Below are 14,646 nucleotides of genomic sequence, written 5' to 3'. Positions count from 1 at the left end.
CTTGACCCATTCCAATCTGGGTTCATGCCTGGTTATGGAACTAAATCAACCTTGGATGACCTTTATTGGGAGAAGGACAGGGGAGGTGTGACCCTATTATTCTTACTTGATCTTTCGGCGGCTTTTGATACCATTGACCATGGTATCCTTCTGGGCCGATTTGGTGAGATGGATATTGGAGGCACTGTTTTTACAGTGGTTCCAATTCTACCTCCTGGGTCGTTTTCAGAGAATAACATTGGGTGATTCTATTTCACCCCCCTGGCAGTTGTGCTGTGGGATGCCACAGGGTACCATCTTGTCCCCCATGCTGTTTAATATCTATATGAAGCCTTTGGGAGCAGTTATCAGGAGATTTGGGGTGAGGTGTCAGCAGTATGCTGATGATACCCAGCTCTATTTCTCTGCAACATCTGAACCAGGAGAGGCAGTGCAAGCCCTTGACCACTGCCTGGACTCTGTGGTGGGCTGGATGAGGGCCAATAAACTGAGTCTGAATCCTAGCAAGACAGAGACGCTGTGGGTTGGTGGTTCCCTAGTTTAGATAATTGGTCTGTTGCCTGCTTTGGATGGGGTCGTACTCCCTCTGAAAGAGTAAGTCCATAGTCTGGGGGTGCTCCTGGAACCATCTTTGTCACTAGAGGCCCAGGTGACCTCCATGGCTAAGAGTGCCTTTCACCAACTTTGGCTGTTGAGACAGCTGTGGCTGTTTCTGCATCAGGATTGCCTGACCACTATTGTTCATGCTCTGGTAACCTCCAGGTTGGATTGCTGTAATGCGCTCTATGTGGGGTTACCCTTGAGGTTGGTCTGGAAGCTTCAGTTGGTGCAAAATGTGGTGGCGAGACTGCTCACTGGAGCAGGTTATTACCAACATGTCACTCCACTACTGAAAGAATTGCACTTGCTACCTATTAGCTACCTGGCTAAGTTCAAGGTTCTAGTTTTGGTGTACAAAACCCTATACAGCTTGGGACCATGATACCTGAAAGACTGTCTTATCCCTTATATATCCAGTTGATCACTGTCCTCTGCAGGTGAGGGCCTCCTGCAGATACCATCTTATCAGGAGGTCTGTTCTGCACAACAAAGGAAATGGACCTTTGGTGTAGTGGCACCAACCCTATTACACAGACACCATCTCTGTTATCTTTTCGGCACTTATTGAAGACCTTCTTTCAACAAGCCTTTTAAGTAAAGACCTTATCCCAGTGTGCATCTGTGTTGGAATTGCTTTTTAATATATTTTTAAAGCTTCTTTTAAAAAATGTTTTTAAAGCTTTTTAAAAAATGTTTTTAAAGTTCTTTTGTTTTAATATGTTTTTAATGGTTGTTTATTTTAATTATTTATGTATTTATTATTTTATTTATATCACGCCCTTCCTCCCAGCAGGAGCCCAGGGTGGCAAACAAAAGCTCTAAAAACACTTTAAAACATCATAAAAACAGACTTTAAAATACATTAAATACATTAAAACAAAACAACTTTAAAAACATTTTTTAAAAAAGCTTTGATGACATTTTTTAAAAAGGTTAAAACATATTGTTTAAAAAAAGGTTTAAAGACATTAAAATGTTGTTGTGTTTTAATAAATTTAAAGTCTTTTTATGACGTTTTAACGTGTTTTAGTGCTTTTGTTTGCCACCCTGGGCTCCCACTGCAAGAAAGGGTGGGATATACATCAAATAATAATAATAATAATAATAATAATAATAATAATAATAATAGCCAGTGGGTAGGCAGTGGTCATGGTACCTGGATTTTCTTGTTTTCCTCTTCCCTTCTTGTCCCTTTTTTCTTTCATATAATATCTGTTAAATTGTAAGATATTATTTTATGAACTGCCTTAAATGCATTGGCATGTTGGTGGTATATAAATGTGATAAGAAAATGAAAAGCTTCAAGTGTTGCCCTGTGAGGTTTGGAAGGGAACTATCAGGTCTGGCATTCTGAAGGCAAGCTGGTACTGACTAGAAAGCTAATCAAGTCACCCACTGGAAAGTAAAGAGAGTGCAGATTAACTCAATTTGCTGTGCCTGCAAGGGGGACAAATTAGAAGCTTTCTAGAACCAGGTACATTCTTGTACCATCTGACCAAAATTAAGTGCAGTGTGCCCTCTGGCCATATGTAGTGGTGGTGCTACAGCACAGGTGAACAACCCAGCAGCTTCCTCCTGTATCAGGTTCACATGGTGTACCTAGGTCTCTTTGCCACAGTCAAGATTTAAGATCCCTGGTCAAAATCCACAAAAACCCTATTTTGATGTGCATGGATGGCTTTGCCTATAGATAATTTCAAACACAAGTCTTCATTGTGTTATGTCTCTGCTGGCTATCATTTCCTAAGCATGCTACTGTTGATATAGGTCCTGGTTGTCTAGTATAAGATATTTACAGTTTTAAATGGCAGCCCATCACCACCAGCACCACCTAACCCTGGTACATTAATTAGCCACCAGCAAAGTCTCACGAAGTGCATTTTTGTACCCTTTGGGGAACCCATGAAATGTTTGCTTTGCAAAATTAACAAAGAGGCACACACTTTTTTTCTGATTGCATCAAGCAGCAATGGAACTTTATTAGACAACCCTCATCAATGACAGACATCAAATGCTGGCCACTAATAAAATAGAGCAAGGCAGGTCCTGCAAGGAAGAAATTAGAAGAATGGAACAAGCAAGCAGTAGGGGGCACAGAGCATTCTGCTGCAATAGAGAGATGGCAAGGGCAGAATCGAATATCTGGCGGAAGAAATTCCTCCCCTGCCTTGTGGGGAGGTGTGTTCTTCCTCTATAAGCAGAACCACCTGGAGGGCTTGGGGTTGATGCGATATCAGGTGCCTGATGGTTAGTCATAGGATTTTCTGCCGTGTCCTATTGAGAGAAGAAAGGGGAAACATGAGTCTTTATGACCACAGGCATGTAGGAATGACAAAGACAGAGCAGTAAGATGCTTGGCATGTCAAACTTGCTTTCTAAAGCCCTAAATGCAACAAGGTTTGTCCAAGTTTATGGACTAAAGTGGCTCTTTATCCTTATAGAATGAAAATGTCCATGGTCACATCCACATTGTCCATTTAAAGCACTCTTATAACACTTTAACAGTCACGGCTTCCCTCAAAGAAACCAGGGGGCTGTCATTGTTAAGGTACTGAGAGTTGTTAGGAGACCCTTAAACTACAGTCTCCAGGATTCTATGGGGAAGCCACGATTGTTAAAGTGATATGAGTGCTTTAAATGTATGGTGAGGATGTGACCTCTGAGAAAACCATTAAAGAGTATTATTTCATGCCACCAATGTCTTCTTGACAAGATTATTCCATCTTCTAATCCATTTTAGAGGATACTAAGAAATGGAGCATGCCAGGTCAAACAGTATAATTGTAGAATAGAACATACTGTATAGAAAGATAGTGGGCAAAGTGCTCACAGATTCTAATGTGTAATGATTGCCTCTATTTGCTGCATGTCACTGTGCAAGTGCTCCATGGTCATAGCTTAGTGCTTGCATGTGCAATCCCCCATGACTTACACAAAGTTTGAACATCTTTCCTATGGGGATAAATAGGCCTCATCACATTTGGAGCAGCCCTTATTGATTAAATATCACAGATGTCTGAGAAAACTAGAAAGGAACCTAGAAGGCTTAGAGAAACAAAATTGCCGTTGTGATGCTTCTGACTCTCACCTGGTTTGCAGGGCTGAGGCTGTGGAGTGGGGTAGGTCTGACAGCGTCCTCCACCACCACCTCCGATTGTCACTCCTCCGCTGCTTCCACCGCCAATTTGGCATGAACCGCCGCCACCGCCACCGCCGCTGCTGCCGCCGCCGCAAATTGTTCCTCCACCACCAATTGGACCACATGAACCGCCACCTCCACTGCCACCACTAATAATTCCTCCGCCAATGCCTCCTCCGCTTCCCCTCCTGATTTTACCACCTCCGTATCCACCTCCGTATCCACCTCCGTATCCTCCTCCTGAACTACTGGAAAACAGAAACATACTCGTGAAGAACACTGCAAACCCCTTCACAGAAAAAGAACACAATGTAGACTATGCCTTGTACACTGAGCATCAACTTCCAAGTCTCCTCCATACTCAACACCCTCATTTAGTCTGGACAAGGCCTCTGTCTGCGGCCTTGGAGAACTACTACCAGTGGTAATAGACTGTATTGGGCTGGACAAGGGATGGGGAACCTGTGGCCCTCCAAATGTTGTTTGACTCCCTTCAGTCCCAGCCAGCATGATGGTCAGGAATGAGGGAAGTAGGTAGTCCGACAATACCTAGAGGGCCACACGGTTCCCCATAGCTGGGTTAGATGGACCAGTGGTCTGACTTGCTATAAGGTAGTTTCATATGTACACTCATCACACCTATCCATCATTGTTTTCTCTCCTTGATACAGAACTGTACTGTGATGAGTAAATACATAACAGCATAAAAGTCAGCTGACCCTAGAAGCTCTGGAAGGACTCGGAGTACATTTTTGGCAATATTTGGGTGCAAGAGGATTCATAGAGATTCTTGGTTATTTTGTTTACAGTACTATGATGTTTGCAAAGAACAAATGATTCAGTAATTCCTTTGAGTCCAGAAACATGTTCTGTAGATCGCACCTGGGTTTCATGAAATTCAAACCCTTTTTAGAATCCCATTCACTTCCTGCCCCACTTTGGCCCTAAATTGTTTGCTGTCAGGCTTTCCCAGCAGTGGACTGACATCTCTTTTAACATTTCCTATAGTCAACATACATTTCCTGCTGTCCTTCCTCAAGCAGTCGGCGGTATTGACAGATCTCCTGTTCCAGACGGGTCTTGATGCCAAGGAGCAATTGGTACTCCTGATTCTGGCTCTCAATCTCACATCGGATGCTGGCCAGCTCTGATTCTACTGGCTCAATCATGCACTGAATCTGTTGCAGTTGCATGTTGTACCGACGTTCTGTGTCTTCCAGGTTGCTTTGCAGAGACTGGAGCTGATATTAGGAAGGAAGGACATGAGATGTGACCTTCAGGAATGGCACTCCCTTCCACCTGCTTCTCACAGACACACACACCCCACATTGATGGGGATGAAGACAAGGGGATGGTACTATTCAAGTACTGTCTAACCAATCCCTCACAGTTGGCTGGCCAGGGAAGCTCTCCTTGGACTGGGGCAGTCTCATCCTATCTATGGGTTGTTTAGCTATGGTGGCATGGGACAGTCAGGTGCCTCCTCAGCATATTCTTTGGTGAGCAGGCAAGGACAAACACAGATTAGTCAGCTGAGTTGTCTGGTGCTTGGAGCCAGGGTGGAATTGCCTGATTTGTCTATGCCACTGGGCGAGCTATTTCCATGGCTCTCATTTGAAGTGCAGGGGACCAGACAGAAGGGCTGCTACCTTACAGCTAACCTATTTGCTCCCATTACATTGTTAAGTTAATAAAGCTGTTGTCCATTTATTCTATCTTTGTCTCGTGTCTTTTTTCCTGGGCTAGGGGAGGAGGAGGGGGAGGGAAAGAGGCAACTATGCTTTGACACAATGCAGAATGCTGACACTTTTTTTAGGGGACATTTAAAAAATTAGAAACGTTTGGGCATTCTCAGATGAAAAGTCAGCTGGAGTAGGTTTCCTACGGGTGTCATTTTGCATATGCTATCACGTACCATGCTGAGTTGAGATTGCAGCTCGATCTCCAGGGTCTGAAATTCTCGTCTGAGTTCTGAGAGTTGCTGGTTGCCGGTACTTATCTCCTGCCCGCTTGAATGGACCTCCTGGCGAACCTCCTCCATCTAATAGACACAAATGAAGGTTTTCTGATTGACTGGCCCATTTGTTTATAGAGACAGACACACAGCAAACTTGAGACCATCAAGAAGATACAAAGACAAGACCAGAATTGGACCAAACAGGCCTTTGCAAATTACAAGGTAGCGTTGCCAAGTATGCTTTCCATCCCATATTCCTGTATCCAGAGTACTGCTGATTCTCCTGTATTTGTATTCTATCAACACTGAAGGCTACCATCTTATCACTGATGGAAAAAGTGCCAATTAATTCATCTCCACCCCACCTCTTAGAAAATGCAAGTCCTCTAGTCAACATTCCTGATGGCTATATGCAACATGAGGCAGTATGCCACAGAATGCTACTTTCTGGTAGCAACAAAGATTCCTATTGGCCATTGGAAAGGGCTTTTGCTTTTATTTCCTGCTTACGGGCATCCCAGAGATTGTCCACTGTGGGAAACAGGATGCTAGGCATATATGGGCCCTTGATCTGATCCTCCAGAATGCTCATTATCTTCTGAAGTTAATATGATTGGCTGCCTGCAAGGCAAGGATCCTTGCTCTTTTCGCAAAGGGCTGCTTGATCCCACTTATTTCAGCTCCCATCCTCTCTTGATACTTTTCATACACTGTTCTGATTGCTTCTGTTGCCCGCTGAGTGGCCTGCTCAGCCATAGCAATAGCTGTGCTTTTCAGCTGAGAGCTGGGGAGCAATCTACTAGATTTGCCTCAGCTAGCAGGATCAGCCCCTTTCCTCTTAGGTTAAACCTGTCATCCAGGTTCCTCTCAGTGGGTTCCTCACAGTATTCCAACAGTTGACAGTGGAAGTAGTTGTCATGTGTCTTCCAACTGTTGGAGAGACAAAGATGGCACACAGATATGCTCCACTTGCCTTGGTTTCATACCACGCTTCCACCTCTCTGCGGTTTTGTTCGATGATTTTCTCGTATTCACACCTGAGCTGATCAAGACGTTGTTTCAGATCCTGGCCAGGAGCAGAGTCCACCTCAACATTCACATCACCGCTACCACGCTGATTTCTCAGTCCTCTCAATGTCTGCAATGGGGAGGTAGGAAAATGCATTATGAAATGAAATCTCAGCAACAAATGTGATTCTTAAAAAAACAATATGCTACTAATGTATGTCGAAAATGACTTTATGAAACAGCAGATGGAGGGAGGGTGGAGAAAATGTGCCACTTTCTTTCAGCCAAGGCATCAAGATCTGAATCTGCAGCCACCCTGAAGCTGGACTTGAAGGGTTTCTGTAAGGGATTTAGCCTGGGTACTAACACTCAGCACTGTCTAAATAAGGGGATTACAGGGAGATCAGTCAAATCACCAAGGCAATCCTTTAATAATGTCAGGCCAGGGTGGGTCAGCTGATTCCTTATACATATAAAGCAAGTATAGGAAACCTGTGGCCTTTCAGATGCTGCTGGACTATAGTTCCAATCATCCCTGACCATTGGTCATGCTGGTTAGGGCTAGTGGATGCTGGAGTCCAACACCATCTGGAGGGCCACAGGCTCCCTGCTGTATCCACTTCCAGATAAGGCCTATTTGCCTTTTCTCCCTAAGAGAGAACAATCTTTGTGTCTGAAAAATGAACGTGTGAGGCGGCCTTTGGAATTGTGGGGAATGGAATTCAGGGCTAGTCGAGAACTTGGGCCCCTATGCCTTCTCAGAAAGAACTGAGTATGCCACTTGAAAACAATTCACTCCCTTAATACGGTTTGGGTGAAAGTTTTATGTACTGTGTCATCCAGTTCAGCTCTTTACCAAAGACTAAGAGAGTCACCTGGCACGATTCATGCTCAACTGGGACAGGGAGTATTTCTGGTATCATATCATGCATATCTTGAATTTTGTACTCAAAACTAAGTTGTTGATGGCTATGTGTTACTCAACAAATCTCACAGGAAGCTCAAAAGGTTACATTTTTGTTGATTGTTTGCTTGAGCTCTGTCTTACCTCCTCATGGTTCTTCTTCAGGCAGATCAACTCCTCTTTAAGAGACTCAAACTGCATCTCCAGATCAGACTTGGCAAGAGTCAGTTGATCCAAGAGAGGGCGCAGTCCATTGATATCAGCTTCCACATTCTGACGGAGACCACTTTCAGTTTGGTACCTAATCCACAGGAAATCCAAGATCAGTGACCACAATTTCATAAAATGCTACTTTCAGTATTTAATTTTATTCCTATGATGAGATGTATATGCCACTTAATCAACAAAAAAAATCTAAACAGTTTACATAAAACAATATAAAATATTCATTAAAAATACTGATACTTTAAAAACAGACAAAATTTATCACAATATAAGTAAAATCTGATGTTTTAAAACAAATATACACAATAAAACACACAGAGACCCACCCCAAAACCATTTTAACACACTCCCATTCATTGAAAAAGTTGCTTTGTGCTAACTGCTGTAACATACACATTGGCTGTGTCTATTATCATTTATCTGATAGAGTCTGAAGCCCATTGGCATTTACTTCTGTAATTAAATGTAGACTCAGACTCACAATACTCCTCATCAGTCAAAGTACCAGCCTGCAGGCTAAGTGTCAATCCAACGTCTTGGAATTCACATTTAATCACAAGAGGGCTTTCCAGACACTGCAGACAACAACTCACAATGTAAATTTTGGTCAGTGATTGATTTGATCTAAGGCTCATGGCTTCAAGATTTCCCATTGACGTCAGTTGCCCAATTTGCTTTGATTTGGAGCTGGCAGACAGGGCTGGCTCTACCATTAGGCAGAATGAGACCATAGCTTTGGGTAGCAGATACTGGGGGACAGCACCCTCAGTCATTCCTCCCGAGCCCTTGGTCATTCCCCTGTGTTGGAGATCAGAGCTATGTGTTCCACACAGCATCCCATGCACCCTCTAAGCTAGTTTGCTGCTTTTAAGGGCAGAGGAAGATGCTCTCCCGTTGTCAATGTTGAAGTGAGATTCATCTGCCAGCTCAGTCAGATTCTGTACATTGAGGGTGTGTGTGTGATGCCATCATATGCTTCGCCTCAGTCAGCAAAATGTCTTGGGCCAGCCCTGATCCTGGGTCGTTGATACTTAGAGATGTTTGCAGTTTCACAGAAAGAATATTTGCAAAAATAAAATTAAGAAGAGACAGGAAGAGATGGGTGTAGTTGTATTGGCTTTAATGAGCAAAAAGGGCAGCAGTAGCAGTATGTTACATATTATTGCTACTGATTTAGTCTTCAGTCTGTGTCTTCCAGGTTTTTGGAAGCTGAAGCTGGTGCAGAGCACCACAGCCCACTTCTTCACATAGAAAAGATACGGAGAGCACATGAGATCTGTCCTGTATCGCCTGCACTAACTTCATAGTATGTTTGGGGCACATTTTGGAATGCTGGTGATCAGTAGTGTAGTGGCAGATTCAGAAGTGTTGGGTCTCTTCATGATAGTCACACCCCCTCACAGTCTAAGATTATACAACTTTCTAAGATTATACCATAAAATGAGCTTTCAGACTCTTACTTTATTTGGAGTACTTTCCCTTAGTGATGCATTGCAACAATCAATGCAGATTTCCAAATGTTGCCTTTCGGCTAGATCTACTATTTTCTGTGCATGTACAAGGGCAAATGTACTAAGATGCTGTAAAGTAAGGATCTTCCTTTGCTGGGTTTCCCTTTTTTGGCTGCCATACTAAGACTAAAGGGGAGTGTATTAGCTACTGAGAAGAGTCTTCTCAGTAGCTGACTTGTCTCCTTCCACTCTGATTGGCTCCAATCAGCAGGAAAGGACACTGAAGACATAGGGACCCTGCTCCCCAAAACATAAGGGGTCTAAGATTCCCTGAGACCCTGGATGACTACATCCCTGCTGATGACCCACAGAAATCCTAAATGCCTTGGCCCAGCATGTCTTTAGGTAGTGTCTTGCTCTACATTAGTCCTCTAGCCAAAATAAGCAGGAAGAGGCCCTAATCCAGGCTCTATCTTTAGTACAGTACAGGCAGCCAGAGTGTGGCATAAGGTCTTCTTGATGACATCTCCTTCTTCATAGAAATGCTTATACAACTAGCCTGCCATAACCCATCATGATGCTTATTTCAGATGCAATGTGAAAACCTTGCTATTATTGCCAGGTTATACCTGGAGGCTTACTGAAATGTTCTCACAGCAGTGGATTTAAGGCTTTCAGTAGTTTACTTGGTATTGCTGTAATCCTATATGCCAATAATGAACTCATTCTCCAAGCATGGATCTCTAGGTAGACCAAATGGCACCATCCAGACACAAGAGGGAGGTATCTTCAAGCTTGTGGGAGGGGTGTGTGCCAAAGTTTGCAGAAGTACATTTTTAAAAGCAAGAGAGGCCCGAAAGGACTGAGCATGCTCAGTGGCTATGGGATGCCAAGAGTACTCTACACTGCAACATCTTGTTGCAGGTTCCATTTGTCATTTGTATTATTACTAGCAACTTCAAATTTCTATTAAAGAAAAGTGCAATATAAATTTCAGCTAGATCTGAAGAAAGTAGGTGAAAAGTTAAACTCACTTCAATTTAAAATCTTCAGCAGTCATCCTGGTGTTATCAATGTTCAGAAGGATTTTGTTATAATCATCAGTTTCAGCAATGAGCTGGAAAAGATGGCAGTAAATGATTACGTTCAATTCCTTCGGTCTGTCCAAGGTGACAGCAGTATAATAAAACACCACAGGCATTGTATTGTTCTGTATCCTTTATATACTGATCTTCATCAGAAGTTATAGAGTGGTTTACAAATAAAGTCAGAACATGCACAACAGCAATATTGAAAAGAAGCAATATTAATTAAAACCTCAAAACCCATCTTGTAAACTCCAAGCAACAGTGATATAACTTCTCCCAGTAAATGAGAAGTCTCAGAGGCCTTTATAAAGCAATATCTAAAGGCCTGTAGTCTTGTCTACTAAAAATGGCTGTGATTGGCTTGTCTACTAGAATTGATTTCTGAAGAGCAGATCTTTAGATATTTGCTGGGCATCCATTTGTACTGATGATAGGGGCGGTGAATACAGATTAAGCATGCGCTCTTGCCAAGAGCCATATTGGGGTGAACAGTCAAGCTTGCTTGACTTTTAACATTGGTTATATTCTAGCAGTAGCCAGCATGGTGCCTTCCAGGTATTGTTGGACTCCAACTCCCATCAGCCCCAGCCACTATGGCCAATGGTCAGGGATGACGGGAGCCGTGGAACGACAACATCTGAAGAGTGCCATGTTGGCTATACATGGCTAACATGAGTTTTTAGAATATCTAATGCCCCATCCCAGGCACTAAATGTGAGCATGTTTACAAGATATGCAATATGAAGTTGTCTCTATTAAACATTTCTCATCTTAGGGGTAGAATAAAACATAAAACATAATAACTCAAGGCTCTGTAGTCTTTGTTTAAAATATAATAGCTTACCTCATTGTAGAGTTGGTCAATTTGGTGGTAAAAGGGGCTGTAGTCCCTTGGTTCAGATGAAGTGCCATGCTTCTGGTACCACTCTCTGATTAAAACCTCAAGCTGATCATTTTCATCTTCCAAGCGTTTCACCTGCTCTATGTAATTAGCCAGGCGATCATTAAGGTGCTGCATGGTTGTCTTTTCATTGGTGTTCAAGAGGCCACCATCACCACCCCCAATGCCAAAACTACCACTGCTGAATGGGTGGCTACCACCGAAGCTGCCTCCACCGAAGCTGCCTCCGCCGAAGCTGCCTCCGCCGAAGCTGCCTCCGCCGAAGCTGCCTCCGCCGCAGGTGCCACCACTATAGCCTCCACTGCCATAGCCACCACCGTAGCCTCCACCGCCATAGCTGCTACCTCCATAGCATACTCTACTTATTCTTCCACAGCTACCACTGCTGAAACCTCCTCCATAACCACTCCTGGCTCCTCCGCCAGAGCTTCTTCCAGAAAATCCTCTTGAGGATCCAGAGGTGCTTGTGACTTTGATAGTTCTGCTGCTGCTACTGCCACCACCAATACCTCCGCAGCTTCCGCCACCAATGATGACCCCACCACCGCCACCTCCACCACTAATTATTCCACAGCTTCCGCCACCACTTACGCTACTTCCACCACCGCCACCCTTAACGCCGTAACTCATAGTGAAAGATGTTGAGAATCCAAAAACCCTACAAAAGCCCCAGTTCAGCTGCACAGCCTGGTATTGCAATTGAGACTGTAAAGCCTTCTTCACAGCTGATCCTTATTTATATCTTCCATGCAGGGCGTTGCCACAAAGGGTGTTCCTTGTCCCTCCCAGGGCATTTGCCAATCTCATTGTTTATGCCAAAAATTATCTGCCAAAGGGAGGGGGTTTTGAAAGCTATCAAAGGCAATCAAGAACATGCTTGGGATACTGTCATTCTCTTGGGATGTGTTGCTGGGATGGAGGTGCTGCATCATCACCTTTTTTGTTAACACATTTTGCTTTCAGACGGCATGTTAAAGCTGCAGTCTGCTCTATTTCCAACCCATCATTCATAAGGCTTCTTCAGTGAAGAAGAGTACACAGTCACAAAGGCTTTATAATAATCTGGAAAGAATTCTTTTTTCTTGATCTGCTTGCCATCTTTACTACTCAGAAGAAGGGATGCTCAAATACTTCATCCGGTCGCATTGTTGAGCAAATTGAACTAATTCAAACATCCTGGATTAATACATGTCTCAGAACAACAGTGATACTTTCATTTTCACACCTCTCCAAATTTTGCATTATGGTTCGCAGCTCAAAAGCAATACAGGTTGTAATTGTAGGTTGGAATGTATACTACAAAATTCAGATTTTAAAGTGAAATGCATACAAAAATGTGAATTTTTGTGGAAAAAATGCAAATAATAATAATGTGAATTTTGATGCTGTTGCGAAGAAAAATCCACAGATTGAGAAAGAAATCGGACAGAACAGTTGTATGAATGAGCATGTGTGAAACTGACATGGACTGCAACAGTGCAACAGATTGATTCATCTATCACTATTCAGAAGGGAGCACAATGAAGAAATGCTGAATGGAAAGTTAACAGGAATTGTAAATTAGTGTTCACCATTTCAGAATGTGAAATGTGTATATATGTGTGTGCGCATGCATGCATGCCTTTTCCACCACCACCCCATTCTCTAATTTCATCATTTTGGAGTTGAGAGGGTAATGTGTGTGTGTGTCTGTGTCTGTGTGTGTCTGTGCTGTATGCACCTTGGCAAAATTCTATTGCAATCAGATTTATAGTAAAAAAAAATATCAAAATCTTCCTCTGGCAATCCCAGCACCCAGATGATACCTTGGGATATTCTAAACAGTATTTTGGGATTAATGAAAGGGAGAATCATTTTCATCATCATTTTCAAACAAAATTTTCTACCCTGCTTTTGGTCTCTGAAAGGAAGCTTCCAGATTAAAAACACAAAAATGCAATGGTATAATGAGATTCTTAATAATAGGACGTGTATAGTTCTATATATGCCTGCTCAGCCCATTCTTACTTCCTCATATGTAAACAAAAGCAGCCTAAGGTTGCAATCCTGAAATCAGTGACCGTGGAGTAAGTCCCACTGAACTCTGAGTAAACATGTATAGGATTGCACAGTAAATGATTAAAACAGCAGCATAAAACAGGGGCATAAAAGAATGGTCTCAGTTTAAAAATATGCTGTCACAACAGAAGGTCAAAACAGATTAGAGAAGAATATTTTTTAAAAGTCTTTGCCATCCTTCCAAAACTCGAGAGTTTATTACAAAGAAAGTTGTGTACTAACCTAATACCCACCTGCCTTGCTTCAAGCTTCTCAACAATTATTAATAGATTTTTATAGAACAATTGTGGAATTGTAGACAAGGCACTGGTATCCAGGATGGTTGGTCAAATGCCAGGACCCACAAGCCCAGGGGGTCCATTGCAGCTCATGCCAGCCTTAAAAATAACCTTTCCTATAATTGACCAATGTGGTAAAAATATTGGGCGAGGCAGCTACAGCCCCGCCAAAATTGCCCTTTCTCCTAATGTTTCTGGGTGCTGTGCTGATATGTATAGCACCACCCCAAGATGTGTCAGGGAGAAGGGCAGTGAGAGTGGTTGAAGCTCTATGCCCAGCCTGCAACAGAAGAGTTGTACCTCCACCTGCACTGCTTTGGTCAGGTGATGGAAGTGAGGCAGGGAGCCCAAGATAGCCCAGGCAGTGGGGCTTCTCCTTCTCCATTGATGGCTGGCCAACATCACATCCATCATCCATGGCCACCCACAGTTGCCCAGTTGGTGGCTTGGAGGATTCACCACTGGCAGGGCTGGCTGGAGTCCTGGGCAGTCTTTGATCCTTTACTTTGGGGGGCAGCCGGGTCTCAATAGAGTCCCTATGTCTCCAGCATCCTACAAGCCAATCAGAATGAAAGGGGAGTATGTCAGCCACTGAAAAGAGTATTCTAACGTGCTTCTTTGTCCTTTCCTGCAGATTGGAGCCAATCAAAGTTAAAGGAGATGAGTGAGCCACTGAGAAGACACTTCTAGCTAACACTCTCCTCTTTCATGCTTATTGGCTCCTAGGGACCTCTGTGGTTGTGGAAGAAGGCATTAACAAGGATTTCATTCTCAGCCCAGCGGCAAAAAGGGGGGGAGGGGCATGGCTGTGACTATCATGAAGAGATCCTGCACTTCTGAATTTGTCGCTACACCAATGGTCCCTTACACACACCACCATCACCTCCACCACCACACTATCTCCTGACACTCAATGCAATCCTGGGATATTAAGAAAATTAAGTGTTCCACGGCCCAGAGTCGCCACCCCTCCTCTGTTAGAGATAGTGCCACCCCTCCTCTGTTGCTACCTGCCCACCATCACATGGGAGATGGCT

General features: G+C 43.4%; 1 protein-coding gene across 2 annotated transcripts; it reads right to left on the bottom strand.

Moving 5' to 3' along the window:
• Nucleotides 1–2,783: 2,783 nt before the first annotated feature.
• Nucleotides 2,784–11,990, bottom strand: LOC133367211 (keratin, type I cytoskeletal 10-like). Of its 2 annotated transcripts, none has more exons than XM_061591145.1 (8): nt 11,217–11,990; nt 10,319–10,401; nt 7,753–7,909; nt 6,670–6,834; nt 5,655–5,780; nt 4,757–4,980; nt 3,689–3,987; nt 2,784–2,874 (listed from the first exon to the last, which is right to left on the bottom strand). In XM_061591145.1, the coding sequence occupies exons 1-8, from the start codon at nt 11,901–11,903 to the stop codon at nt 2,849–2,851; spliced, it is 1,767 nt and encodes a 588-aa protein (XP_061447129.1). In that variant the 5' UTR covers nt 11,904–11,990; the 3' UTR covers nt 2,784–2,848. The 2 variants fall into 2 exon arrangements, with proteins under 2 accessions (XP_061447129.1, XP_061447130.1); XM_061591146.1 differs by having other exon boundaries at nt 3,689–3,984.
• Nucleotides 11,991–14,646: the final 2,656 nt, after the last annotated feature.

Source organism: Rhineura floridana, chromosome 11, assembly GCF_030035675.1.
Source record: "Rhineura floridana isolate rRhiFlo1 chromosome 11, rRhiFlo1.hap2, whole genome shotgun sequence".
Lineage (NCBI taxonomy): Eukaryota > Metazoa > Chordata > Lepidosauria > Squamata > Rhineuridae > Rhineura > Rhineura floridana.
The sequence above is the reverse complement of the archived record's forward strand: the minus strand, read 5'-3'. Positions and strand labels throughout refer to the sequence as shown.

Coding starts and splice junctions, on each gene's coding strand:
- LOC133367211 (XM_061591145.1), bottom strand. CDS start 11,903: ATGAGTTACGGCGTTAAGGGTGGCGGTGGTGGAAGTAGCGTAAGTGGT. Junction 10,402..11,216: donor TTGACCAACTCTACAATGAG/GTAAGCTATTAT, acceptor CATCTTTTCCAG/CTCATTGCTGAAACTGATGA. Junction 2,875..3,688: donor GCCTCAGCCCTGCAAACCAG/GTGAGAGTCAGA, acceptor TTCTCTCAATAG/GACACGGCAGAAAATCCTAT.